Below are 27,638 nucleotides of genomic sequence, written 5' to 3'. Positions count from 1 at the left end.
GAGTAGCCAAATTAATTATGCGAAATTGGGAATGGATTATGAATAATTGGAAAACAAATTATTTGATGAACCAGCCATTGATAATTTGACTAGTGGGGGACAAGCTGGTTGGTTTGACAAATAAAGTTATCTCTAAATTTCTTGCTGATTTAAAAGGGAACAGAATATAAAATTGAGTAATTGGTTTAGGGGAAATAAAATTATATATTATGTTGACGTTTAAATTAATTGATTTGAAAAGACTAATAATCAATTATGAAAAAGTATTCATAATGTATTATAATTGGAAAATAAATGTTTTTCGTAATAAAATAATATTGAGAATTGATTATCATTGACAGTAAAAATAAGCTTACTGTTAAATTTCTTTCTTGATCTATAGGGAAATCGTGTCTTGCGGGATTTGTATCTGTTTACTTCACTTCAATTTTCCATTCCTCCTTTCATTGAATGTCATTAAAATTTGGGACAATCATATGTTAATACATGTTTTTTTATAACATCGGAAGAAAACACACGTGTATTTTTATGAGTTTAAAGTACATCAATATAATAATAAATAAATAATAAATTATTTAAAAAAATAACATGTGTGTTAGTTCAAAATATTATCAAAAAAAATTGTGTAAATTTTTTTTATAAATTTTTTTTTACCCGAGTGATATTACACTAACTTTATCTTATAGTTTGATAACTGAAGTAAACAAAAACAAGTATCTAAAAATCAATATTATCTCACAACTCAAGTATAAGAAAAACAGTCACAAGAATTAAATATGGTCAAATTTCAATCCTCTAAACCTTATTTATGCTACTATTTTAAAACTACTTATATTTTTAGATCAAACGTAATTCTTAATAAAAATATAAATTTTGGACATCTTAAAAGTAAAAATATATCTTTTATTATATATAGAAACAAGAATATTAAATAAATTTAACTACTGTTCTTAATTAGCATTAAAGTAATTAATTTTACATATAAATTAAGTCCAAATTTATATAAGTTTACTCGAATTACATATTCACACCAAACACGCACTAAACACACGTGCAATGCGAAAATCATGTCACTTTGTATCAAACACCATGGTGCTTCTGGGTGGACATGCGTATGTATAATATAGGAAGAATGAAAACCAAACATGCCGTTAAAGTTCATTAATTTATGTTTAAATAAATTTTTAAGTGTTGATTTGTATTTTAAATATCCAATAAATCCTTTTTCCAAATAAAATACCCAACAACTTATAGTTTTTTTGATTTAAGTTCATCAAAAATGTATTTGTATTTTATTTTTATTATCATATTGACTCATTTAATAGATTCCTTGATTTTTGTGTTCTGTCAATTTAACTTTTATCATAGAAATTTATATATATTTTTTCTTATTTTTATTATTATAGGTAATAAAAGAAATTCAATAAACGTAATTTTCAATTATTCAAAATCGCAATTTACAAGTTTCAACTTAATAATATACACATGAATAGTAGAACGAAAAAGCTGATAACAAATATTTAAATTAAAACATTTAATTTATTAAGTACATAATATATAATTTTTTTATTAAAATTAATCATAGAGAAACTAAAACTTATCTAACATTTTATTTAAAATCAAATTAAGAGACGGCCACACAAATATACTCGTAAATTAGTGTTGATCATTCAATCAAGCTTCTTTCACAATCCAAAGAGTGATCTATATCCACATCAAGGTATCATGGTCCTACCAAACAAAAACCTGTTCATTATCTATACACCAAAAGGAGATCACTAAAGGTACATATGCCACAGAAGACAGCGACCATAGTAGAAAGATGACATGTATCTTAAGATTATTAATTATGCAGTGAATAATTTGAAAAGGAAAATGTGAGGCACACTATGTAACACATCAGAAATGAATTTTCAAACTTATGTTTTAAGTAAGTTTTAAAATATTATTTATAGTAATATTTTGGACAATGAAAGGTTTTGTTATGTATGTCAAAAGTGGTAAAACATATCCAGCAGAATGTACTGCATGTGGACAATTCAGTTGTATAGTCTGTGATCTCAAAAAAAGTAAACTAAAGATTCTCAGTTTCAATGGGAACAGATTGATTGATAGGTGCATAGATCTCCCAAATGATTAAATACAATATGAAAACTGTGATTAGATTATATGCAAGAAGAACTGATATATCTTGTTTCAAAGTCCTTGCATTTATCCTCCCTCAACCTAACCATACTGTCCAACTCAAATAGATAAGCTAGCTGCCATTTTACAACTAACCCTTTGGACAACCTAAAAAGGTGAAGTTCTATCAATGCCTGAATTTACTTTCACACCACCTTCACCATCTGAAGTAACTCCTCATACAAGTCTACTATTTAATGTTGTTGTATTACTCATCAGTTCCTCTGTATCCATGAGATTTTGCATACATCAAATCTTCAACGACATAGACTACAGCACAGAATAGAATACTTGAGTAGCTTGCTGTTCTCAGTTTTGCTTTATTTCCCGTAGCATTTCCACTACATTCTTCATTTTCGGTCGTTTGGCTGGTGTGTTGTCGGTGCATAGCAATGCAACCTTCAAAGCAGCAAGCATTTCTTTCCTCCAGCTAAAGGAAACTGTGCTAAGCCTGGCATCCAATATCTGCTCTGGAGTTTCTCCTCTCACTGGAGCACTGTGAACCCATTTCACCAAATCTACACCTTCACCAAAATCCTCATCAACTGGTAATCTAGTTGTGAGGATCTCCAACAGAACAACACCGTAGCTATAAACATTTCCTGGTGCTGTCACTTGCATGGTATATGCATATTCTGCATTGCAGATGAAATGTAACATGAAGCATGCTAAACACAACAAAAGTAGTAGAATTTAATTTGTATGTAATGACCGTATACAAAAATTAACCTCACAAACCAATTATAAATCATCATTACATTCACATGAATTTTAATGTAATATTGTCAAAATAATTAACTATGTGTAAAGAGATGATAATGCAAAAACTATATACTGTAAAAGTTAATAGGGTGAATAGATGGGAGAATTGCATGTCAGAAAGTAGCATACCTGGAGGTATGTAACCGAAGGAACCAGCAACTGCACTAATACTTGCAGTGCCTTTGGTTGGATCCAGAAGTTTTGAAATCTCTATCTCCCCAACTAATGGTTTGAAATTTGCATCCAAGAGAACATTGCCAGAAGAAATATCAAGATGGATGATTGCCACATGATGAAGGAAAGCCAAACCTTCTGCCACGCCAATGGCAATGGACAATCTAGAGGGCCAGTCAGGTTGATATTCAGGTTTCCGGGTAGATTCATGGAGAAGTTGAGCCAGTGTTCCGTTTGGAAAATAATGATGCAAGAGAAGAGCAACATCTTCATAAATGACATAGCCAATGGGACGCACGAGATTATCATGACAAACTTTGCTCAGTCTTTCAAGTTCTCTAATCATCTTGTTCTGGTGGTGGATTATTGTCTTGTCTACAGACTTCAATCTCCTAACAGATAAAACCACCCCAGAAGGCATGATTGCCTTGTAAACTGTGCTGAAAGTCCCGCTGCTGAGCTTATTAGAGTCTTTCAGAGTTGCTTTAACAACAGCATCAAGGTCTACTGCTTGCTTGAGATTATCAACAAAAACAGTCCCTGCAATTATAGTTGGATTGTCGTTGATGCTCTCATCAACAATCCCATCATCTTTGGCTACTTTTTCTTGCCTCTCTCTGATCATAAACAGCAAGACAACTATAGTTACTGACATAAAAACAGCCAAACCAGAACCAATTACAGCTAGTATGATTCTGTAAGAAACCCGATGATGGTAAGCCTTGTGATCATCATAAAGGGTTCCACATGAAGGATTTATAGGCTCTCCACAAAGTCCTTTGTTGCCCAAAAAACTTGAACTAGGACTCTTCTGGAATGGTACAAATGTTGGTACCAGGCCTGCTAACAGATTATTTGAGAAGTTCACCTCTATCAAGCTCAACATTCCCTTAAGTTCAGGTGGGATATTACCCGATATTCGATTGTTTGAAACATCCAGTGAAACAAGTTTGTCCAGTTTTCCCAATTCAGGGGGCAGAAGTCCATGAAGATGATTGAAGCTCAAATTTAAAGCTATTTGTAAGTTCCTAATGCGCCCAATCTCAGGAGGAATAGTTCCAGTCAAAATATTACTGCCCAATTGTAATTCAAGAAGTTTTGCACAATTACCAATTTCATGGGGGATCTCTCCTCTTATGAAATTCTGATCCAACAGCAAGTACTGCAACCGGGTGATATTGCAGATTTCATTTGGTATTGTCCCATTGAATCTGTTGTTGCTAATATCAAGCTTGTTAAGATTTTTGCAACTCAGAATTGATATTGGAATATCGCCAAATAGGCTATTTCCAGAAAGAATTAATTCCTGAAGATTCATAAGTTGTCCAAAGTCTTGTGGAATTGTTCCAGTAAATCCATTTGAAGCCAAATTCAAGAGAGTAAGATTAGAACACTGAGAAAATTCTGCCACCACCTCACCAGAAAGATTATTATTATCAGCTTCAAAGTAGGTTAGGCTACTAAGATTTCCAATGGTCTTAGGAATGGTACCTACTAGATGGTTGTTTCCAATTCGAACGCTGGAAAGGGCTTTGCAATTCCCAATTTCCTCAGGAAGTTCGCCACTAAAATTATTCTGGGTGAGAACCAGAACTTCCAGCTTCCCTGGAACAAAAATGCTAGCTGGTATTGGACCTTCAAGCTGGTTAGAGTGCAAGTTAAGTATTTGAAGCTCAGAAATTGAGCCTAGATCATCTGGAATCCTGCCATCTAAACGGTTCTCATAAGCAGTGAAAAGCCTCAGATTAGTTAAATTTCCCACCCAGGAAGGTATAAGACCACTCAAATGATTACTAGAAATTTGAAAATCTTGCAATTTCTCTAAGCCCTGAAGTTCCATTGGTATTTCTCCCTCAAGCACATTATTGGAAAGGTTCAATGATTTGAGGTTTCTGAGACCACCCAACTGAGGTGGAATTGAACCTTGGATCTTATTTGAAGACAAATCCAAAACTTCAAGATCAGATAAATTTCCAAAAGCAGGAGGAATGAATCCATCAAAGTTATTATTTGAAAGATCAAGCCGCTTCAATGCTTTGAGCTCAGACATTAAAGTTACATTACCTCGAAGATTCCGATGAGACAGATCCAAGCTCTCCACCGTTGAGTGGTTACCACAGTTGACACCCTGCCAAGTGCAGTAATCTGAGTTGTTGGCATCCCCCCATCCAGGGACTCTAAGCTCTTGGTTGATGGCCTGTAATATAGCTTGCTCCTGAAGCTCAGCACCAACAAGCTCAAAACATGACATGCACCAAGCTAGCAGAATGTGTAACAAGCATAGAGCTTCCATCACTGTACACCGTTCTCTGCTGAAGTGAAGTGTAAGTGCTCCCACTCCACTCAACAGTGCTTTTCTCCAAGAGGCAAAATCGTTATCAAAACTCTACCAAACACTGTACCACAGCATTAACAACTCTTGTCTCTTGTTCTTTTCACCATAAAAGTCCACCTTTCCTTCACGATGAATTTTCCCTTTTCTTGAACGTGAGGATTTGGAATCTAGTATCCCCTCAGCTGCTGCTTGCTTGCACCGCTTCAAGGGAAAAACCTTTATAAGCTTTCACCAACCCTGAAATGAAGTAAATAACCCCATAAACATATCAACATCTAGGAGAAAACCCATTTGAGATTTGAGAATAATGAAAAACAGTGCTGCCATTAAAGTCCTGCTATTACCCAGTTCCAGAAAAAAAAAAAAAGAATTGGAGAAAAAAAAAAGAGAGAAAGCTTTCACTTTCAGTTGAAAGAAACCAAGAAGGATAAATAAAAGAGACAAAAGGGGAAGCATTATGAACCGTGGGTTGCATATGAAACATTGCCATACTTGGTAGCAGAAGAAAACATGAACTGCAGAGGTAACAGAGAAAGTGACTACAGCGATGCAGAGGAAAACGTCTTCAATCTTGAGTGAACAGTGAGTGATGAAATGGGTGAAGGAGCTAAGAGAGAAAGAGTTCAATGCTTTATCGCAGGGTTCACGGACCAGGTGTTTTCTTATGTCTCAGAGAGAGAGAGAGAGAGAGAGAGAGAGAGAGAGAGAGAGAAACGGGAATGAAATTCTTTGCCATGTAGATGTAGGCATCACGAGAAATGGGCAGTCATCACTGAATGAAAGCTGCATAAAACTCCTGTCTCATTGCATGTGGGGCACACTTTAACACAGCGTTCTCTGTTTGGGACGGAGCATAATTGGGCGCCATCAATTCTCATCCTCAAAAATCAAATCTTTATTTTCTAATGTTCTACTTGCCATTGGTGAAAAATGAAAAGCAAATAAAAAAAAATACCCCAAATGAAAATCTAAATAGGAAAATGCATTTTTCATTGATAAACTAAACTTTAGCCCTCCCTTCACTCTGCATGATATTGATGCCAAATAGCGAACAAAAGTTGGCTCGGTAGCAGTAGAAAATCGAACATACATTCTTTGAAAAAAAAAAAACGTGTGCTTGATTGTCACTGACATTTCAGTAGTTTTTGTAATCCATAAAAGTGTAGTTTGAGTCATAAAGTCCTCAATGGTCCTTACGAGTTTTTGTTACTAAATTTTTAAACTTGTTATAGGTAAGAAAATGTAGATATTAACCAAATGCAGAAAATGATAGACAGTTTCTGTGTTTTCAGTGTTGTGAATCTGTGTAGTGTTTAATTTGTTGTTACATATTTAAAGTAATTGAGAAAATGCATAGCAGAGATGGTGGAGGGATGTCAGAAGCTAGCAAATATTTTCTTGGTCATAGAAGGAGGGGAATAAGGGCCCGGATGGGAAATTAATTTGCTGTGCCTATTGTTTCTTCCCAAAATTATCATGGATTTGAGAAGACAATAAAGTTGTGCTGCAAATATCACATTACCTAATCCTAGGATTCCCTCAATGTAGGCTTATTTTATATAGGGAATGAGACTTCCCTTTTTCAGAATATATTTCATTTTTTGTTCAATAAATATATCTAAACAATTTTCACAGAGGTTCTGTATTTCTGGGCCCCTATCTACTGCTCCCATTCATGCATCTTATTTTCACCTAAATGATCAAAACTTTCTTCTTCCCTATAAACTTAGCCTACATTTCTAGCATTCATGAATCCAGTTTCTTCAATCATGAAAGGGAAACATTAACAAGCATGCATGATAAAAGGGTTTCGGTGCATGTTAAATCAGAAAGATAATTAGTAACATTCTGTTTATATCTCAGTTATAGTACACCAATGGAGCCAGTGATTCCATCACCATTCACCAAGTTACAGTGTCAATTATAAGGTACTTGGATGTGTTTTGAACTTCCCTCACTTATATGTGAAACTTCTAATCCTATGAATTCAAAGCATTCAAACTTGGAAGTTTACATATACTATAGAATGTCAATTATAAGGTATTTAAATTCATTTGCTACCTACAATTCACCTAAACTTTATTTCAAGCATGATTGAGCAATCAAACTGGTCAGTCAGTCTTTCTTATGGTGCTTTAAATCTCTACCTTCACCTTAATGCTGATATCAGAATCTTATCTTTCTTCTTGAAGACAACACTCAACACAACTCAAACAGTTATTGAAATCAATGCAATATTGCCATTGGAAAGCGAAATCTCTTGAATGGAGTGAATAAAATGACATGGTTGCTAACAAGTGGCAAAATTCTATGTTTTACCTTAATTCTCTGTGTCATTTTTAAATGGCAGATAATACATCACATTAACTAGGTACACCATTAATTACTATTCATGTTTAAAAAATTCACTAGTGTCAAAAAGCATATTACTTTAGAAAGCATATTTTGTCCTTTAATTGTTCTCTCTGTCATCATTGCCATCGTTAATTACTACACAAGTTAGCATTGTATACTTTATATAAAAGGTTATTTTATACAAGTTTAATTAAGTTTTAATTGTATGGTAAAATTTGATTATCTTTAAGTGACTTTCCATTAAATTTGTTCAGATATATTGAATATGTAAAATTCATATATTTTTTAATTGAATTTTTCTATTTAAATTAATAAAAGAGTTAACCCATGTAAATAATGATGTGGAAGTAATAAGAAAGTATAACATCTTTATCTAATGGATTTTTAATTAAACTAATAAAAATCATTGTTTTACATTCATCATAATACTATTTTATATTAACCAAATAATTTCATAATTTTTTATACATGAAAGTAAGTAAGACTACGAAGTTTATTTTATACAAACCACACTCGCCTCACTCAATTCATAAAAATATTAAACAATATATATTAATTAAAAAATATAAAAATTATAAATATTCTCAGTAGATTAAAAATATGTATATATTATTATTTTTCTATCTTTCTGAACTTCTTGTTTTATTTCTTTAACTTTATCATTTGATATTATATAGGGTATTTTTTACTGTTTCTTTTCAGCCCTGTGTCGAAAATTAGGATGTAGATGTATGATTTTTCATTACATTATAATTTATATTAGAAAGTGAGTTTATGCCTAACTCATCCCTACAAAACCGGCTTGTAAGGTGAGTTAGGCATAAACTCACTTTCTAATATGGTATCAGAGCCAGGTCAGAGCCTATCCTAGCGAGTTCTAAGTGGGCATTCTATTCTTCTATTCCACCCGCTATCGGGCCGTTATCGGACCACCCAATTTCTACTATCACGCACGAGATGTCTATACCTCGGCGTGAAGGGGGTGTGTTGGAAGTCCCACATCGACTAGAGATAAGGTCAATTCTTAGTTTATAAGTGGATGCAAACCTCACCCTACAAGCCGGTTTTGTGGGGTTGAGTTAGGCTTAAACCAACCTTCTAATATGGTATCAGAGCCATGGTTAGAACCTATCCTAGCGAGTTCTAAGTGGGCATTCTATTCTTCTCTTCCACCCGCAATCGGACCACCCAATTTCTACTATCACGCACGAGATGTCTATACCTCGGCGTGAAGGGGGTGTGTTGGAAGTCCCACATCGACTAGAGATAAGGCCAAATGATAATATATAAGTGAGGTGCAAACCTCACCTTACAAGCCGGTTTTGTAGGGATGAGTTAGGCATAAACTCACTTTCTAATATGGTATCAGAGCCAGGTCAGAGCCTATCCTAGCGAGTTCTAAGTGGGCATTCTATTCTTCTATTCCACCCGCTATCGGGCCGTTATCGGACCACCCAATTTCTACTATCACGCACGAGATGTCTATACCTCGGCGTGAAGGGGGTGTGTTGGAAGTCCCACATCGACTAGAGATAAGGCCAAATTATAATATATAAATGAGGTGCAAACCTCACCTTACAAGCCGGTTTTGTGGGGATGAGTTAGGCATAAACTCACTTTCTAATAATTTAGCAGACAAAAGTTTTGAAAAAAGTCAATATCAATGAACATGGTTGTGGACCATGTGTCTGCAAAGAAAGCGGAGAAAGGGGAAAGTGTTACTGTTTTCTCTTACAAAGCATGATAATGACGAACGATCTCATTCACCACAGATGTTATATTTGAATTTCAACAAAGGTATGGCAAAAATCAGAAAAAGTAAACAATCAATTATATTAAAATATAACTTAATCTGATCATTCATCCCTTTAATATTAATGTGGTTAATGCTTTAATATAATACCACTTAAAAACCTCGACATAAAACTGTTAAGACTACAAGTATATAAATAAAAAATTAAATATAAAGAAAAGAATTCATAAATACTAAATTTTTATTGTTTTTGAATTAAATTAAAATTGCTCTCATATAAAGTTTTGATGAATTTTAATGAAATAAGAGATAATTTATATGCGAGATTAACGTTATTTTTAATCTAAAATCTTAATATTTTAAGATGTAAGTAGTGTAAATTTTTTATGAGTCATATCTTATTTACGTTGTTTTTGTAATAAACATTTTCAAAAAATCTTGTCGGAGTCAAATATTTGTTTTAATAACTATCGAATCAAAGACAAACATGTCTTATTATAATAAATAATACATGTAAAATGGTATTTTTATTATTAATGTTTTTCACGATAGAAAAGTATTAATATAAAGAAACATATATGTGAAAAAGAGATTGTTGTGAATTTAAAAATAAATCCAAAAATTTACATTAAATAAAAAAAATTAAACACCTTATAAAATAATACCCACAAATAATATTGAATATTTTCTAAAAATCTATTAGAAATATGATAAATTTTGATATAAATGTTGATTTTTCATTAGTATTGAAAAGTAGGAAGTGAGAGTTTGAAGGGGTAAAAGAAAAGAGAAGATTAAATGAAAAAATTTGATATGGTGAGTGGGACCAAAGCAATGGGCAAGGGTGTAGAGGCATCTTGGAGACAGGTAGGTCCATATGACAGTAAGGTGGCCACCATTATACATTATCATATCAAAAGAAACTTTAAAACAATGTTGCAAAATTCATATTCTTCCTTGACAAACTTTCCCTCTTCATTAACTTTTCTCTTACAAAAGCCAAGGACAACATCATGCTTCTCCGTCCTAACACATTTTTTAAAACATATTTCATTACTTTTCTTTTTTTCCTACCCAAATCCCTCCAAGATTTCTTCCAATTTTCAAAACTTAAATCCATCTTTATTATAACTTTTTAATCTTATGTAATTACGCTTATAAATATGGCTAGAGTTTAATTACTTGAACTTCTAAGGATGTTAAACTATTTTTAATGAATTATATTTTTTAATCAAATTGCATTTTTAATCGGATAGACTGGTTGATTAGTTTTGTGGACCTTGCTTATAACAACCCCTTTTGTTTTTTCAAAAACAGAGTAATGAATGGAAAAGTTACTTGATAAATAATAAGTTAGCTTTCAGATAATAAATTAGATTTTAACTTTGAATCTAAGTTGGTACCCTGTTTTGTTGGATTAGAAACGTGTAGTAATTAAATTAGTTCATAAATGAGCTATAACTTTTATTATATAAATGAAATGTTTGCTTCTAACTAAAAATATATTACTATGTTATTGTAATTTTAGATTTTTTTTTCAAATAATCGAATTCTTATTAAATATTTTATTATTTTTATTTATTTTTTAAAAATTTATAAGTGCTTTCTTTTGTTGTATTTGGAGAAGTTATTTTGTTTAAATGAGATTATATAACGAGTACGAATTAACTTTATTTTTATTTGTTTTTATACATTTTTTTCTTTAAATTTTTAATTTAAATTAATGCTACATAATTTTCTTTTTATGGTGTGTAATTTTCCCATAACTTTTTTCAATTTGTAATTTTTTTTTTAAATTTTGAAATACATAAAATAAAAATATCCATCAAATATATAAAAAAAAAGTGGAATAATTGTTATCTCAATATAGTTGAGATAGGTAATAATAAACAAAAGAAAATTAAGAATAAGATGAAAATGTATTAAAATATATATAATATATAAGCTACTAGCTACAATCTATAAACTAATGGAAGTAGTTTAAAAGCTTCTAAAATAAGCTATTTTAAAGTACTCATCAAATACTCTTGTGTTGGTTGAACTAGTTTTTCAAGTTACTAAAATAAATTAGTAGCTAACATGTTAGTCTTACAAAACATAGTCTTATAGTCCATAAGTTTGGAGACTTGCGTGCAAGTCCATGTTTTATACCTAATCCTAAAACATCTAAGATACATCCTTAGGAGCATTCTATTAAGTAAATTTGAACATATCAAATTCTAAGAATGACCTTCTAGATCTATCTCCATATTTTAAATTATAATTACTGAATCCTCTCATAATCCATGTATTAAAAATAGAACAAATAAACATATTAAAATATAATTCTAACAATTTAATATATTGAAATGATTTTTAATCAAAAACAATTCTAAGGATCACTTGTTTTTCTTCAAAATTTTAGATATTCAACATATAAATAAAACAATATAAGAAGAAATTAAATTACCAATATAAAATAGAGGATAACAATAATATATATTCATTTATAAGTAGGAAATAAATAATTCATTTGATCCTAAATTTTTTTACATATGGTAACTTTTCAACAAATGAAAATGACAAGTGTAATAACAAATTCTAAAACTATTAAGTTGATTCAAAAATGACATGTAACAATAAAAAAAAAGGCATTTCTACTTATATTTTTTATATAAAAATAGACTGACCATTAAGAGAAGATTCAACATACATAATTATATAAACATAACAAATTTTATAGTCTTTCGAAAGATAAGTATCCTAAGATATTGTTCATAAAACACCAATTTTTTTTCAAAAGACTACAAAACTATAATATTACTAAAGTATATATATATATATATATATATATATATATATATATATATATATATATATGTTATTACTAAATACTTCTATTTTATTAAATTTTCTTAGTATAGTAATTACGGATTGATTTTCTTTTAGATTTGTAAAAGTAGTATATGCTTGTTATTCGAGCTTCAATTAAACACATTTAATCAAAATAGAATATACAATTTAATAAAGGTTGTATGAATTAGTCATGAAACAACTATAGCAACATTGACTACACACGTAATATACGATATGGTGAAAAGTATGACATTGAATAAATTTGCAATTATAAGAATGAAGGAGTGGCATTTAAAGGCTAAAGCATGGGTTGAATTTAGAATGAAAATTGCATTAGTGAAATGATAGTAGTATATATTCCATGGAGTAGTTGGGAGTTATTTAATAGTTGAAAAGGGTAGCTTTATGAAGAAAAGTGAAAAAAGAAAATAAAAATGAAGCGGAAAGCAAATTAAGGGTATGATTATTCGTAAAACGGGTGTGATGTAGCAATAATGAGAGTGTTATAATAGAAATGGTATGATATGATGCATTGATGATAAGTAGAAGAAGAAAATGAATGTAATGGAAAGACATGATTGTAGGAAATGCATGTGCATGGATGATGGGTGTGAGAGAAAGTGAATTGGGAGATTAAGATGGAAAAGCAATGAAAAAGCATAATGTAGTGATTGAGACGAGGCTCTCCCTTTAGTAGACATGCATCATGAACCTTCTATCATTTCTTGTCTCTCTCTCTCTCTCTCCTTTTCTCACCTAAGCTTTCCCTTTTGGATTTTTCTTAGCTACTTCCCCCCACACCCCTATCTCATTTATTCAAAACCATTCATCCATTTATAAAACATATTTCTCATTAACATCTCCTCTCTACTCGACTAGCTTCTCCTCATTATTCTATTCAAATTAATGATTAATGATTTAAGTTAAAATACTATTTCATATTCATATTTTTTTTTTAAATTATATTTCATATTTATATTTTTTTAAAATTTAATATTTAAAAATTTAATTTTTTAGATTATCTTTTACTTTAATTTTTAATTAGAAAAAAAAAACTAATGAACTAGGTCATTTTATTTCATCTTTGATCCATCAATTTGACATACTAAATCGATCAAACTAAAATAAATTTTAATGTAGCTCTTATTCAATTTACTTGACACTAAGATGACATACTAAACACATGATATAAATTTTATAATATAGTTTATTAATTTGGATCCGATAAACCTAATAATTTTATTAAATATATTAAATAATTCTTTTTATCAATATGTAAAAGGATTAGTCGTTACACTTAAGATTAGAACCCAATATGCGGTGACTCCCACCCATAATATTTTGCATTAAAAATATTCCTTTTGTTAAAACAAGATCGTATAAGCAAATCTTGTTTTGGAGTTTAACATATTTGTCTAACGAAATAACGTCTATAAATCAATCATCTAGGATAGACACATTGAATGTTATATGTGTAAACGCTATCCTAAACGTTAAATGTTGCTCCAATCATATTTTGCCTAAACGCTAATACACATATCATGCCTAAACACTTATGAATGTGTAACTCTTTTAACGCATATACGAAATAATAATGTATTATCTATTGTGTTGTACTCTCTTTTTCTGTGCAGTTCATAAAGTACATAGCTTTATTCAAAAGTTATGCATTGGATTAGAAGAATGTTAGGAGATATATAGGAAGATATTATGAGAATGTTTTCTCAATGCTTTATGTCTGACGTATCTCTACAAGCAGTACAATTGTCTTTATAAGAAACAACATAGCATCTGACTTTGTACCTAAAGGCTACCCACCCTACATGAAAGTCAAAGTAACTAATCTTTTTTGAAGAAACCTATATAAGGAGGTGTGAAGAGAAAAGTAGAACAAAATTCATTATTGCTTTTACGTTGTCAACATTCTCTGCTTAGGTCGTTTAGCCTTTCTTTTTGAAAAAGAAAAACTTTATTACAAGTTTTTAAATATTCATTATATTGAAAATATATCATCTCTAAGAGAGTCATTATCTGTTTTACAAAAACACTTTTTTGTTTTGTATATTCAAAAGTAAATTAAAATATTTATTAATTTAACTTAGTGGAGTTAAACAATCTAATGAGTTGGACTAGGTAAAACCAAAAATGATAAAAGTCATATAATTAGTTAAGTTAGTTTGTAAAACCAAGATTGATCAAACTCGTTTGTAATGTTTTAAAGTTTTAAAATAATTAAGGAAGAATGAGCTATAATTAAAAAATTGGAGTAAATTAATATATTCAAGTTTTCTTTTTATTTGCAGTTTGAAACTTAAAAATGTATATTAAACTACATAATTTAAAATAGTAATTTAAAAATTAAAATAACTTCTGGATTTTGTAATTCAGTCTTGTAAGACTCAAGAGTTCTATAGAGAAGCACGTCGAGGTGGCACCGGCATGACAACAAGGTGGCAGTTTTGTCTTTCAAATATCTCATCGAGGTGCAGGACGAAATCATGCGGGTACAGAATGAAATACCCTAAATTAAACTCTATTCTATAACCCGCATCTTAAATGTGTTTTTAATTTTAATAGATCATATCTCTTCCGCTTAATCTTCGGGTTATACAGACTTATCTACATTCACAAAAAATATAATTAACAAAAACTGAATATACTTAAAGCACTTTTTAAACGTTCCTTAAATTAAAATGTCTTAAAATAAAATTTTAAATTTAAATACAAAGTTAAACATTAAATTACATAATAAAATATAAAATAATCACATAAAAAGACGTACATCAAAATCATTCACCAATTACTTTTTATTTCATCTTCATTATACAAGTAATACAAACCATTTTTTGAAATCCACATTTAATTTTGAGCTTAAAAATACAAAGTCACATCTTGACACATTCCGGGTTACATGGGTGGTCTGCAAACTTTTACCTAAATACCCATTTCTATCTAACATGGACAACCATAATTACTATGTAAGATAAGTGAGTTTTACAAATTTGAAACTTTCCTATTAAAAAAAACATCTGAACAACTACACTACAAAAATAACATATTTTAGGAGAAGTTATTTTTCGACGGTTTTGAAAATTTCGAATAATTTCCAACGGTTTAGTCTAAAATCGCAATAAAATTATAACAGTTTTTAAAAAAATTGTTAGTAATTACTGCAGCTTTTTTAACAGTATTCCTAAATGCGTTGTAGTGCTGTACCCTTCAAACCTAAATTAAGAATACTTTACATGCATAAATTTAAAAAACCTTCAAACTTAAATTAGGACTACTTTACATGCAGAAATTTTAAAAACTAATTATTAGAATGATTTAATCTTTGTTTTAAGTTTACTTTTGCAGCGAAAATATTAATATGCTTTTGAAATGAAATATTCATTTGTTTTAATTAATATTTATATTTTAATCCAATTAAATAAATTAATAATTTAAAAGTAATATTTTTGGAATCTAATAATATGAATACGTCAAGAAAATGAAGTTACCTGATGCAACCTATATCCTACACACAACCTATTCTTGCATAGGATAAGGTTAGTTCAATAATTTACAACTCAAAGCAAACTGATTATGTGTTTGTTTTCGATTTGTCCCATCACTATGCCTAGTAGAGAAACAAGAAAATATGTTTTTACAAATTGTGCATTTGTTTGAAATTGGTGAGTTTAAATCTTATCCAAACGCACGTTCATTTTTGTCAAAATTATCTTCGGTTATCACTTCATGCACCCTATCAAATTTCTTCCAGTACTCAATCATTTTTCTATCACTTCTGGAATTTACTTTTTAAAATACAATAAACAATCCGGAAATTTTTTCCAGAAAGTTATCACTCTCTATCTATTATATACCGATATTTTAATTTGAGTTATATATGTATGCTCGATAAATATTTTAAAATATTTTTTCAATATTTATTAATGAAATATCTAATTTATAAAATAATATTAGTTTTATGATGATAATAATTTATAATTTGTAATATTAATGTTTAATATATATAATTTTTAATCTAGATTAATATAATAACAATTATACGTTTAATATATTTTAAAAAAAACTGTATATTATTTTTTATCCAATTTCTTTTTTGGAAAGATTTCGGATAGAAAGATACGACCTTTTTTAATTGAACAATCTCAACGTTAAAAAAGATTAAATATTATATTTTGAATTTTATAATTTAAGATTAAAATTATTAGTTTTAAAATATATTTTTATAATTGAAATTAATGTTTTACTTTCTTTTAATTTTAAATTATACCATAAATATTTATACATTTTTTTTAATTATGTAATCTAAAAATAAATTTTAGATTACATATGAATTTATTTTCTTATATATAGATATTGATTAATCATGTTGTCAATTTTTAAAATTTTAAGATAAATGATTTTGGAAGTGTATTGTATTGATTGCTATTGATCGATTATTTTGGTTTATCACTTTGACAAATCTATTTTGATCAACAACCTTGGTCGACTTATTTGATTTGATTACCTTTAGCCAATAACCCTAAATTGATCATATTTGGTTGATCATCCTTTCGCCAACCATTTTTAGTCGACCATCCTTTGGCCGATCTCTTGGATAGATCACTTTTGGTCAATAAGTTGGTTGATTGATTTCAAAATGAAGGTTAGATTAACAAGAATATAATCACGAATCATTACTATTATTGATTAAGGCACCGTTGATATGTGATTAGATCAACAAAAAGTAAAAACCCATAATAATTAATATAAATAAAAGTCTAAGGTACAACTTTCATATACATACATATACATATATATATATATATGTATGTATATATATATATACATATATATATATATATATATACATACATATATATATATATGTATATATATATATGTATATATATATGTACATATATACATATACATAGATACATACATATACACATATACATACATATACACATATACATACATATACACATATACATACATATACACATATACATACATATACACATATACATACATATACACATATACATACATATACACATATACATACATATACACATATACATACATATACACATATACATACATATACACATATACATACATATACACATATACATACATATACACATATACACATATACATACATATACACATATACATACATATACACATATACATACATATACACATATACATACATATACACATATACATACATATACACATATACATACATATACACATATACACATATACATACATATACACATATACATACATATACACATATACATACATATACACATATACATACATATACACATATACATACATATACACATATACATACATATACACATATACATACATATACATATATATATATATATATATATATATATATATATATATATATATATATATATATATATTTTTTTTTTTTTTTGCTAACATGCGTACGCTGTTTTTCAGTTGGTACATTTTAGCAATGTGTACCGGGTTTTAGTAGACAAAAATACCCTTATATATCATGAATTCTAAGTTTTAAGATTAACGGTATTTTAATAATTTTTATTCTCAAAATTAAAAAAAAGAAACCCCCAAACCCTTACTCACCTCTCTCATTCTTCTCAACCCTTTCTCTTTCATCTCTCTCGTAGTTCCAACTGAAAAAAAATCAGAAACACTCGCTGTTAAACAATTTCTTACAAAAAATGATTTTATAATGAGTTTTCATTTTATAATTTTTGTCTTATCTAATTTTATTTAATTTTCACAAGCATAATGACATATGAAAGAATTGGTAATTGGCTTGGAAAAAATCAGAAACACTCGCGATTAAATAATTTCTTACAAAAAATGATTTTATAATGAGTTTTCATTTTATAATTTTTGTCTTATCTAATTTTCACAACCATAATGACATCCAAAGAAATTGATAATTGGCCTAAAAAATCAGAAACACTTGTGGCAATTTCTTAAATAAATAATTTTATAATGAGTTTTCATTTTATAATTTTTGTCTTATCTCACTTTCACAAGCATAATGACATAAGAAAGAATTGGTAATTGGCCTAGAGGGTTTTTTAGAGATGATGATTCAACATCTGTAGATGATGAAATTGAAGAGATCTTGAATGAACCTTTGCTTGAGGGCAAATATGTTAATGACTTAACTTTTTACAAAGGCAAATTGTTTAATGGCGGCGAATGTTTCTGATATTTTCACTTGGGGCTACAGTAGGGTGACAGAGAAAATGTTAGAGTAAAAAAGATGAAAGAGAAAGGGTTGAGAGGAATGAAAGAGATAAATAAGGGTTTGGAGGTTTCTTGCTTTTTTTTTTAGTTTTAAGAATGAAATTATTCAAATACCCTTAATCTTAAAACTTAAAATCCATGATATATAAATATATTATTATATACGCTGACAAACCTATATATATATATACAGATACATATGTATATATATACAGATACATATGTATATATATATATATACATATGTATATATATATATACATATGTATATACATATGTATATATATATATATACATATATGTATATACATGTATATACACATGTATATACATATATATATATATGTATATATATATATATACATATGTATATACATATGTATACATATGTATACATAACATATGTATACATATGTATATATATGTATACATATGTATATACATATGTATATATAGATAACACATGCATCATGGTAGCCAATGCTTTTTCATCTTAGTTACCTATTAACTTTATAATCGGAATACCTTTTACAGGTATCATTTGAGCAGTTTAGACCGCAAGAGGCTCCTCAGATTGAACATTCTGTCACCACTACAACTCACAACCACTACAACCTAGAGTCTTATCATCGTTGTTCGCCATCATCACTGCAATCTGCAACCACTATAACCCACCACCACTGCAGTCGATGTCAATGACGTCTTTCTTTCCTCCTTTCTATCTTAGATTTGAGAATCACGTAATAATCTCACCTTGCAGAGAACAAAGCTCTACACAAAGTTAGCATGGGTTTCTTTCTCCTTCGTGTGATGGTTTCCTGTGATTTTGAATCTTGAAAATAAACTGGTTGTTATGGTGGTTGTTTGGGAGTTAACAATGCTTTGTTGATAGTAGTTTTGGCAAAAACGGAAAAATACAAAAAAAAAATGAAGGAAGGAAGAGAAAGAAAATTTTAATATATTTTAGTTCTTAAAATGAATATAATTTTTTTAATTCAATTACGTTAGTTTATTTATATGTCAATTGCGTTTTTTAAAGCAAAAATATTTTAAATAATATAAATAACACATTAAAGACATTTAACACTTAAACAATTTAAAATATTTAGATTAAAATGTATTATATCAATTATTTTTTAAAGTTTTGAGACCAAATACGTCAAAGTTTCGTAGAGAACCATAAGCAACAAGATTGTCATAATACTAATAACCATTACAAACGGTACATAATAACTCAGTAGCCATAATAAGTCAGATTTGAGTTATGGAGCCTCAGCTCTCAAGAGAGTGATTATGATACTGCTCTGAAATATTATTTAGGGACTCTAGAACATAGAGAGAACGTACCTGAACTTTGCCTTGTCATTGTATTTATAAGCAAAATAAAAATAACCACCTTACCTAAAAATGTGGTTAGTTACTTATAAATATCTTAACCGTTTAAGATATTTTATGTAATAAATATAATATCTAAGATATTGTAATAAATATCTTACTACATAACATGCCCCCCAAGTCCGAGTTAACGGTTCCATTTTACAGACGTGGTAACTATAGGACTTATGAGTTTGAGGGAGGTTGTATTCGCTGTGGTCTGAACGTTTCAAACCAAGGATGACCGCGCGGTTGAGTTTGAAGGACCGAAAAGATGTGAAGCCGAACGACAAAAAAGCGGGAACGAGTGAGGCCGAACGTGAGGACCTGGATGGCCGAGCGGTAGAGGCTGTATAGCCGAAGGTCATAGAAGCTGAATGCTTGAGGCCACGGACGGTAGAGGTCGAGTGGCATGTGAGGCCGAATGATTGAAGCCAATCGGACGAACGTCATTGAGGCCGAATGGACAACATTAATGGCGTCGAACGGCCGAATACTTGAACGCTCGTGGCTATGTATGGCCGAGTGGTTTAAATCAAAGTGCGAATACCTTGGACGCCGAACCACCGACTGTTTGAACGCTCGTACAAAAGAGTTGTCGAGCGGTTGAAACCAAAGAGAGGCCGAACGACCGACTGCTTGAACGCTCGTACACAAGAGTTGTCGAGCGGTTGAAACCAAAGGGCGAACACCTTTGAAGCCGAACGGCCGACTGCTTGAACGCTCGTGGTTGTGCATTGTCGAGCGCTTGAAATCAAAGAGTGAACACCTTTGAGGCCGAACGGCCGACTGCTTGAACGCTCGTGGTTGTGCATTGTCGAGCGCTTGAAATCAAAGGGTGAACACCTTTGAGACCGAATGGCCGACTGTTTGAACGCTCGTACATGGATTGTCGAGCGGTTGATGTTCTGGGTGTTCTTGGGCGAACAACTACTAGAGGGAGTGTATCCCGTAGAACGCTCGTGGACATGGATTGTCGAGGGGTTGATGTTCTGGGTGTTCTGGAGCGAACACTACCAAAGGGAGTGTATCCTGTAGAACGCTCGTGGACATGGATTGTCGAGCGGTTGATGTTCTGGGTGTTCTTGGGCGAACAACTACCAGAGGGAGTGTATCCCGTAGAACGCTCGTGGACATGGATTGTCGAGCGGTTGATGTTCTGGGTGTTCTTGGGCGAACAACTACCAGAGGGACTGGATCCCTTAGAACGCTCGGTTTTCGGTTGACCGTCTAATGTGACCTGCATAAGATATACAATATATAAAAATATAAAGCGTTTTAAACCTGGCGGTCGAACGTCAATAGGATCACATGGTGGAGCGGGCGTGTCGATAGATGGTCGAGCCGTAGAGGCCAAGTTGTCGAACGTCAGGGAGGCTGAGTGCTGGACGCTTTAGGTCGAGCGTTCGTGAAAACGAATGCTGGAATGCTTGAGACGCAAATCGCCGAACGACTGAGGCGAAAGGGTGGTGGCCAGGCGGCCCAACATCATTGAGACCTACAGCTGAACAACTGAGGCAAGCGGACGAACGTTATTTGAGTCCGACTGGCTGATCATCAGTGGGGTCGAATGGGCCAAGGCTTGAGTGCTCGTGTAGATGTATGGTCGAGCGGTAGAGACCGAACGTCAATGGTGAGCGAAATGCCGAACGCTTTAGGCCGAACGGCCGTCAGAACAAATGCTGAAACGCTTCAGGCTGATTTTTTCCGAACGTCAATGAGAGTTGTTGACCGAACGGTTGAGGCCAAGACGCCGAACGTCATTGAGGACCAATGGGCGAGCATCAGGTTAGTCGAATGGGTGAACGCTTGTGGATCCGAATCACCGAATGATGGAGTGTTCGAGGCCATGGATGACCGAACGATTTGAGGGCGAGCGGACGAACGTTATTAAGGACGCCGGCTGGACGCTTGATGCTGAATATTGCCGAACGACGGTGAGACCGAATGACCGAACGATTGAGTGTTGAGATCGTGCATGACCGAGCGCTAGAGACCGAACGTCAATAAGAAAAGCCGAACGGTCAAGGCCAAGCTGCCGAACGCCGATGAGACGGATGGTTGAACGGTTGAGTCCAAGTGTCCGGACGTCATTGAGATGGGTGGCCAAACGGTTGAGGCCAAGCTGCCGAACGTCAGAGAGGATTGGCGAACGTTATTGAGGCGGGTGGCCGAATGGTTGAGGCCACGGATGGCCGAACGTTGGGGACCGAGTGGACGAACGTTATTGAGGCGGGTGGCCGAATGGTTGAGGCCAATGATGGCCGAACGTTGGGGACCGAGTGGACGAACGTTATTGAGGCGGGTGGCCGAACGTTGGAGACCGAGTGGACGAACGTCGGGGACGCTCACTAATCGAGCATCATTTTGGTGGAATGACCGAACGCTGATTGAGCCGAGCGTCCGCATGCTGGAGTATTTGAGAATGAAGAACCGACAAAAGGTGAGGCCGGCCGGACGGGTAGTGGTTCGCTCGTGGCCACGGAATGGTCGTGATATACACTCGTCCTTGTCGGTCGACCTAGATGGACGACCGTGGAGTGCGGCTCGTTCTTGATGGTCGATCTGGACATTGTCGAACGATGATGAGGAAGGTTTTGTCGATCGGTCACGGTCGACACTCGGTCTTGCTGTCGACCAAGGTGGACGACCTTGGAGTGCGCCGAATGGTTGATCGCCAGGGAGGTCGAACGGTGAGGTCGGATGACCAAAATATTTGTGAGGGCGAACGGCGAGAAATTTGGTCGTCCGGCCTCGCTGTCGTTCGGTCGAGTGCTGCAGCGCTTATGGTCACTGATGGCCTCGTTGTCGTTCCTCTAAATGAGCGTACGATCGGTTAAGGACGACCGTATGTTGTCGATCACCAGTGGTCGACTAAGTGGACGAGCGATCGAGGTGCTGTCGCATCAGTGTTCGACAAAAATGGCGATCGGTCAAGGAAGACTGTATGTTGTCTACCATCAGTGGTCGACAAAATGGGCGATCAGTAGTGGACGACCGTATGCTGTCTATCATCAGTGGTCGACATAATGGGCGATCGGTAGTGGACGACCGTGTGCTGTCTATCACCAATGGTTGACAAAGTGAGCGATCTTGGAGGATCGTTGAGTCTATGTGTCGGACGGATCGGACGGTTCAGTATCTAATCCTTAAAAATAGGGTTCAGGCCAAGTTAGTTGCCGCGTTCACAATGGATGGCGGTGACATCGAGTTTGCACAAGAGGCATGGGCGCGGCGGAGGACGCGGAAGCCGTAACAGACGGTTTGACGTGGCGATTTGATGGCGATGGCCCTGGTGTGGTTGTCGCTTGAGCTGCACCTGATGGAGTTTGGGGATGATGGAGGATGGAACCAACGCTGCGACACTGAAGAGGATAAGAGCGCGACAGCGACTCTTAAATCACGACGGTGATGTGTGGTCAGGACAGGGCCCGGTTTGGGGTTTTTCTGTTCTCAGTGTCGTTTCTGATCTTGGGGGTTTCGATTCCTGTGTGAAGAGCTCGCAATTTTGAATGCATGAAGATGGCGAGGGCAGCGACGCCGTGATTGGAAAAAGCGGCGGCGACATTGAGCTTTGGGTTTAGGGTTCCCGTTGTTCTCCGATTTTGGGGATTGGGGTTTGTGGAAATTGGGAAATTAGGGATTTCTGGTGTAATTGGATTTTCATTGATTGGAATTGTGGTTTTGATCGTTTTGTTTTTGCGAGTAGAGGTTGTGAAGTTTTCGAATTGGGGTTGGTTTTGATTGCGCGTTTTGGGATCTGAGGAGTGGCGCCAATGAAGGTGCTGGTGTGGGCTGTTCTTGTTGAGATGCATCGTGGATAGGAGTTGGGTGGTCTCCACCACTGTCGTAGGATCAGCGTGACCGTGTTTGGGAGGCAAAGGGGATGAATTAATGATTCCCCTGTGACAGCGGTGTCCGGTGGCGCGACGGAGGCTGATGGATGGACCTGATTTGGAGGCGTTCTCTGCGCTGGGTCTGACCCGCAAAGGGGCACAATTTCGCAAAGGTGTTTACAGTGGCATTAATGGCTCACGGGGGAGAATCCTTGCGATGATGCGGCAGTAGCTTTATCCGAAGAAGGGATTCGTCAAGGCCGAGGCTCCTCTCGTGGCTTCTGTGGGATGGTCCTCGGCCCCACGGTGGGCGCCAAAATGTTTCTGATCTTGATGTAAATGTTGTCCGGTGTGTCTTTGTTGGTCCTAGCTGTCTGGGATGCTTGCTCTTCTCCAATTGTTGTTGTTCATACTCTCCAAAGGAGGGGGAGGTACCTGCAAAGATACTCCGACGCTCAAGTCAGATTTGAGTTATGGAGCCTCAGCTCTCAAGAGAGTAATTATGATACTGCTCTGAAATATTATTTAGGGACTCTAGAACATAGAGAGAACGTACCTGAACTTTGCCTTGTCATTGTATTTATAAGCAAAATAAAAATAACCACCTTACCTAAAAATGTGGTTAGTTACTTATAAATATCTTAACCGTTTAAGATAGTTTATGTAATAAATATAATATCTAAGATATTGTAATAAATATTTTACTACATAACATTGATTAAACAGTCATTTGTAATCTGTCACACCTTGCACAAAACTATTAGTACCGAAATTATGCTACTTAGTGCTGAATATCAGAACCAAACAAATCGAATAACGAATTAAACACAGTAACTACTTTAAGCACATAGCCAGCAAAAGAATAGTTCACCTTGTTGGAGGTGGGCTATCTGAATTCTCTGCTCCATTCTCTGTTCAATTCAAAAGAAATAATGAAAGTTCAGGCATTACCAGAAGATTAAAAGGCCCTAAAAAAAAACAACATACATGATGTAAACCCAAAACATAGGAAAACCAGTTTTTGTGACTGTTTTAAAGCTTACCACTACTTTTTCCTTACTCCAATTCTTCTATCCTTTCCTCCACTTCTTCTGGTTCATCAAAGGTTAAGTATTGGCACGATTCGAGATTACCTTCAATTTCCAATCCTTCAAAGGTGGGTAGGTGATGGATGAAATCATGGAGAGACAACATATTAGGACAGCTTGTGACACAGTGTTTTCATACAAGTTGTAGCAGATAGCCACTGAGGAAGCCCCACAAGATTGTTGCAGCTTGAAATTAACAAGTACTGCAATGTATCAGTGGAACCTTGAAGCCAGTGAGGCAAGGTCAATAACTGGGGCAATGACTTTAGACTCTGGCAACCAGTAATACACAACACTTTAAGAGTAGGGAGTTTGATCCCTTCAAATAAAGATTCCACATTGTTGCAAAATTCGATTCTGAGAGTCTGAAGAGAACTCAAGTTTGCAATCTCATCATCCTCTGGAAAAACACGTTGCTTTGTGGTTATCTCCAAATGTTGAAGACTGATAATTTTTCTTAAACCTTTAGGCAGTGCTACATGCTCTTACATCCACTAAGTATCAAAACTTCCAACTTTAGCAGGTTGCAAAGAGAATCAGGAAGTCTCTTTAAGCTTTTATTATTCTCAAGACTGAGATATCTTAAATGTTTCAACTTGCCAATGTAAGGAGGCAAAGTTTTATACACAGAATCACTTAAATCTAAAAATCGCAAGCTGTTTCATCGTGAAACGCATTCAAGAAAAAAAACTTCACTGTTGGCTCCAATTCCTGGGGTAGGAAATAGTATGGTTCTCGCACAAACAAATTTGTGGACTGGAAAATTTTGAATTCCAACATTTTCAGGAAAAGATAGATGCTGGACATTGTTCTGGTCTAAATACAAAGGTGTATCTAACAATTATAGAGTCTTTTCCCAAATAGCGTGCCATATCATGCACCAACTCATGTATTCTAAAGGAAAATCCAATGCCGTAGTCAACAGCATCCTGCAGAAAAGATCTTGAAAATAGTTCGCACATATTGATTTGCACCGTGTTTCAATATTTGATTTCTGTTTGGTGATGGAAGGAGACCAAATGCACCCCAAAGTGATGTAACATCAAAACTATCAAATGCATAGCCACATGGGTAAAGGTTGAACAAAGCAAAGCATTGCCTCAAATTGGATGGCATTTAAGACAAGAGAAAGTATATAAGAGATTTCTTTGCTTATAATTGTTAGTATTCAGCAACCCTCTTTTCTTAAATAGGTAGCATAGAATATTTTTACATTAATATTGGAGATTGCAAAAGATATGCAATAAAGAAGGAATTATAGGAAATTTGCTATTTATAGAAAGTAATTGCTGATTTATAAAGACTTATAAAGACATAATAAAATACATTAACATTCCCTTCAAATTGATGCTGGTAAGTCAATCAGCCACAATTTGTCAATAAGAAATTGATGACACTGTCTATACAAGGCTTTGGTAAATATATTAACCATGTAAGGTAGAGAGATGACAATGTTGGTCAAGGCTTCTCAAATATAATGATAATCTATTTCAATATGCTTTGTACATTCATGAAACACTAGATTTGTAGCCATCTTGAATAGCACTAGTATTATTGGCATGAATAGGTGTGGATGTAGGTTGAGAAAATCCAAACTGCTCCAAAAGACCATGTAACCACACAACTTCAGATGAGGTTGAACTATATTTAACCTCGGTAGAATATTTAGAAACACGATTTTGCTTCTTACATTTCCAAGAACAAGGCACCATAGAAAAACATACACTAACCTATAGCATATCGATGAGTATCTAGACAACCTCCCAATCAGCATCACTGTACGTCACAAGCGGTATGATTTCGGCAAGCTGTATGCCACCACGAAACATACACCAACATATGATTTCGATAGAGAACATAATAAAATAATAGTTTGATCCTCATCATCAATTTTAACTCCAATACTCTGTAGATCCAAGATAATTCGATTAAAATTATCAAGATGATCTCTCACAGATATATTCTCAGACATCTGCAAAGTATAGAGACGTGATACAACTGAATGGTTAGGGATTTTTTCTGGAATTTATCTCCCAACATCGTCCACATCCCTGCAAGCGTTGTCTCTTCACCCACCTCTCGTAGAACCTTGTCAGTCAAACTCAAGAGAATCAAAGTGTGGGCTGTTTCCAACATCTCGTTCTTCGCATTATCTCTCATAGTCGCAGGTAATTTATCTTCACTCTCTAGTGCTGCAGCGCACCCCTGATACACCAGAACCGCCTTCATCTTCAATTTTGCACACAGTGAAATAATTCGATCCATTGAATTTATCAATATCAAATTTATACAAAGACATTGCGTTTCTCTAGAGCAGGCCCTAGCGTAACCTAGAGCTCGTGATACCAATTGTTATGACAATATGAAAAGGAAGAGATTAAGAGAAAGAAAATGACACAAAAATTTATGTGGTTCAGTCAAAGTGACCTACATCCACCACAGTTCGAGAGTTTGTTATTTCTGAATAATGAGAGAGATAACTGAAACAGATGCCTTTTAACCTTATAAAAGGATAAAAAGGTCACCGCCCCTTTAAACCCCATTACAACTAAGAAACATATGAAACAAAGAAAATAAAGGGACAACGTAGAAATTCAAGGCATTTCAACAATAACATTTATTACCACAAGTTTCTAATTTTTTATACCCTGTTTGTGGATTGGTAACTTAA

The 27,638-nt window shown here is 33.5% G+C and overlaps 1 protein-coding gene across 2 annotated transcripts; it reads right to left on the bottom strand.

Moving 5' to 3' along the window:
• Positions 1 to 2,088: 2,088 nt before the first annotated feature.
• Positions 2,089 to 6,365, bottom strand: LOC108329417 (leucine-rich repeat receptor-like tyrosine-protein kinase PXC3). Of its 2 annotated transcripts, none has more exons than XM_017563607.2 (3): positions 5,919 to 6,365; positions 3,076 to 5,692; positions 2,089 to 2,819 (listed from the first exon to the last, which is right to left on the bottom strand). In XM_017563607.2, the coding sequence occupies exons 2-3, from the start codon at positions 5,411 to 5,413 to the stop codon at positions 2,494 to 2,496; spliced, it is 2,664 nt and encodes an 887-aa protein (XP_017419096.1). In that variant the 5' UTR covers positions 5,414 to 5,692; positions 5,919 to 6,365; the 3' UTR covers positions 2,089 to 2,493. The 2 variants fall into 2 exon arrangements, with proteins under 2 accessions (XP_017419096.1, XP_017419095.1); XM_017563606.2 differs by having other exon boundaries at positions 5,948 to 6,365.
• Between the last annotated feature and the right edge of the window lie 21,273 nt (positions 6,366 to 27,638).

This window comes from Vigna angularis, chromosome 2 (genome assembly GCF_016808095.1).
Source record: "Vigna angularis cultivar LongXiaoDou No.4 chromosome 2, ASM1680809v1, whole genome shotgun sequence".
Lineage (NCBI taxonomy): Eukaryota > Viridiplantae > Streptophyta > Magnoliopsida > Fabales > Fabaceae > Vigna > Vigna angularis.
This window is presented reverse-complemented; position numbering and strand designations above follow the sequence as displayed.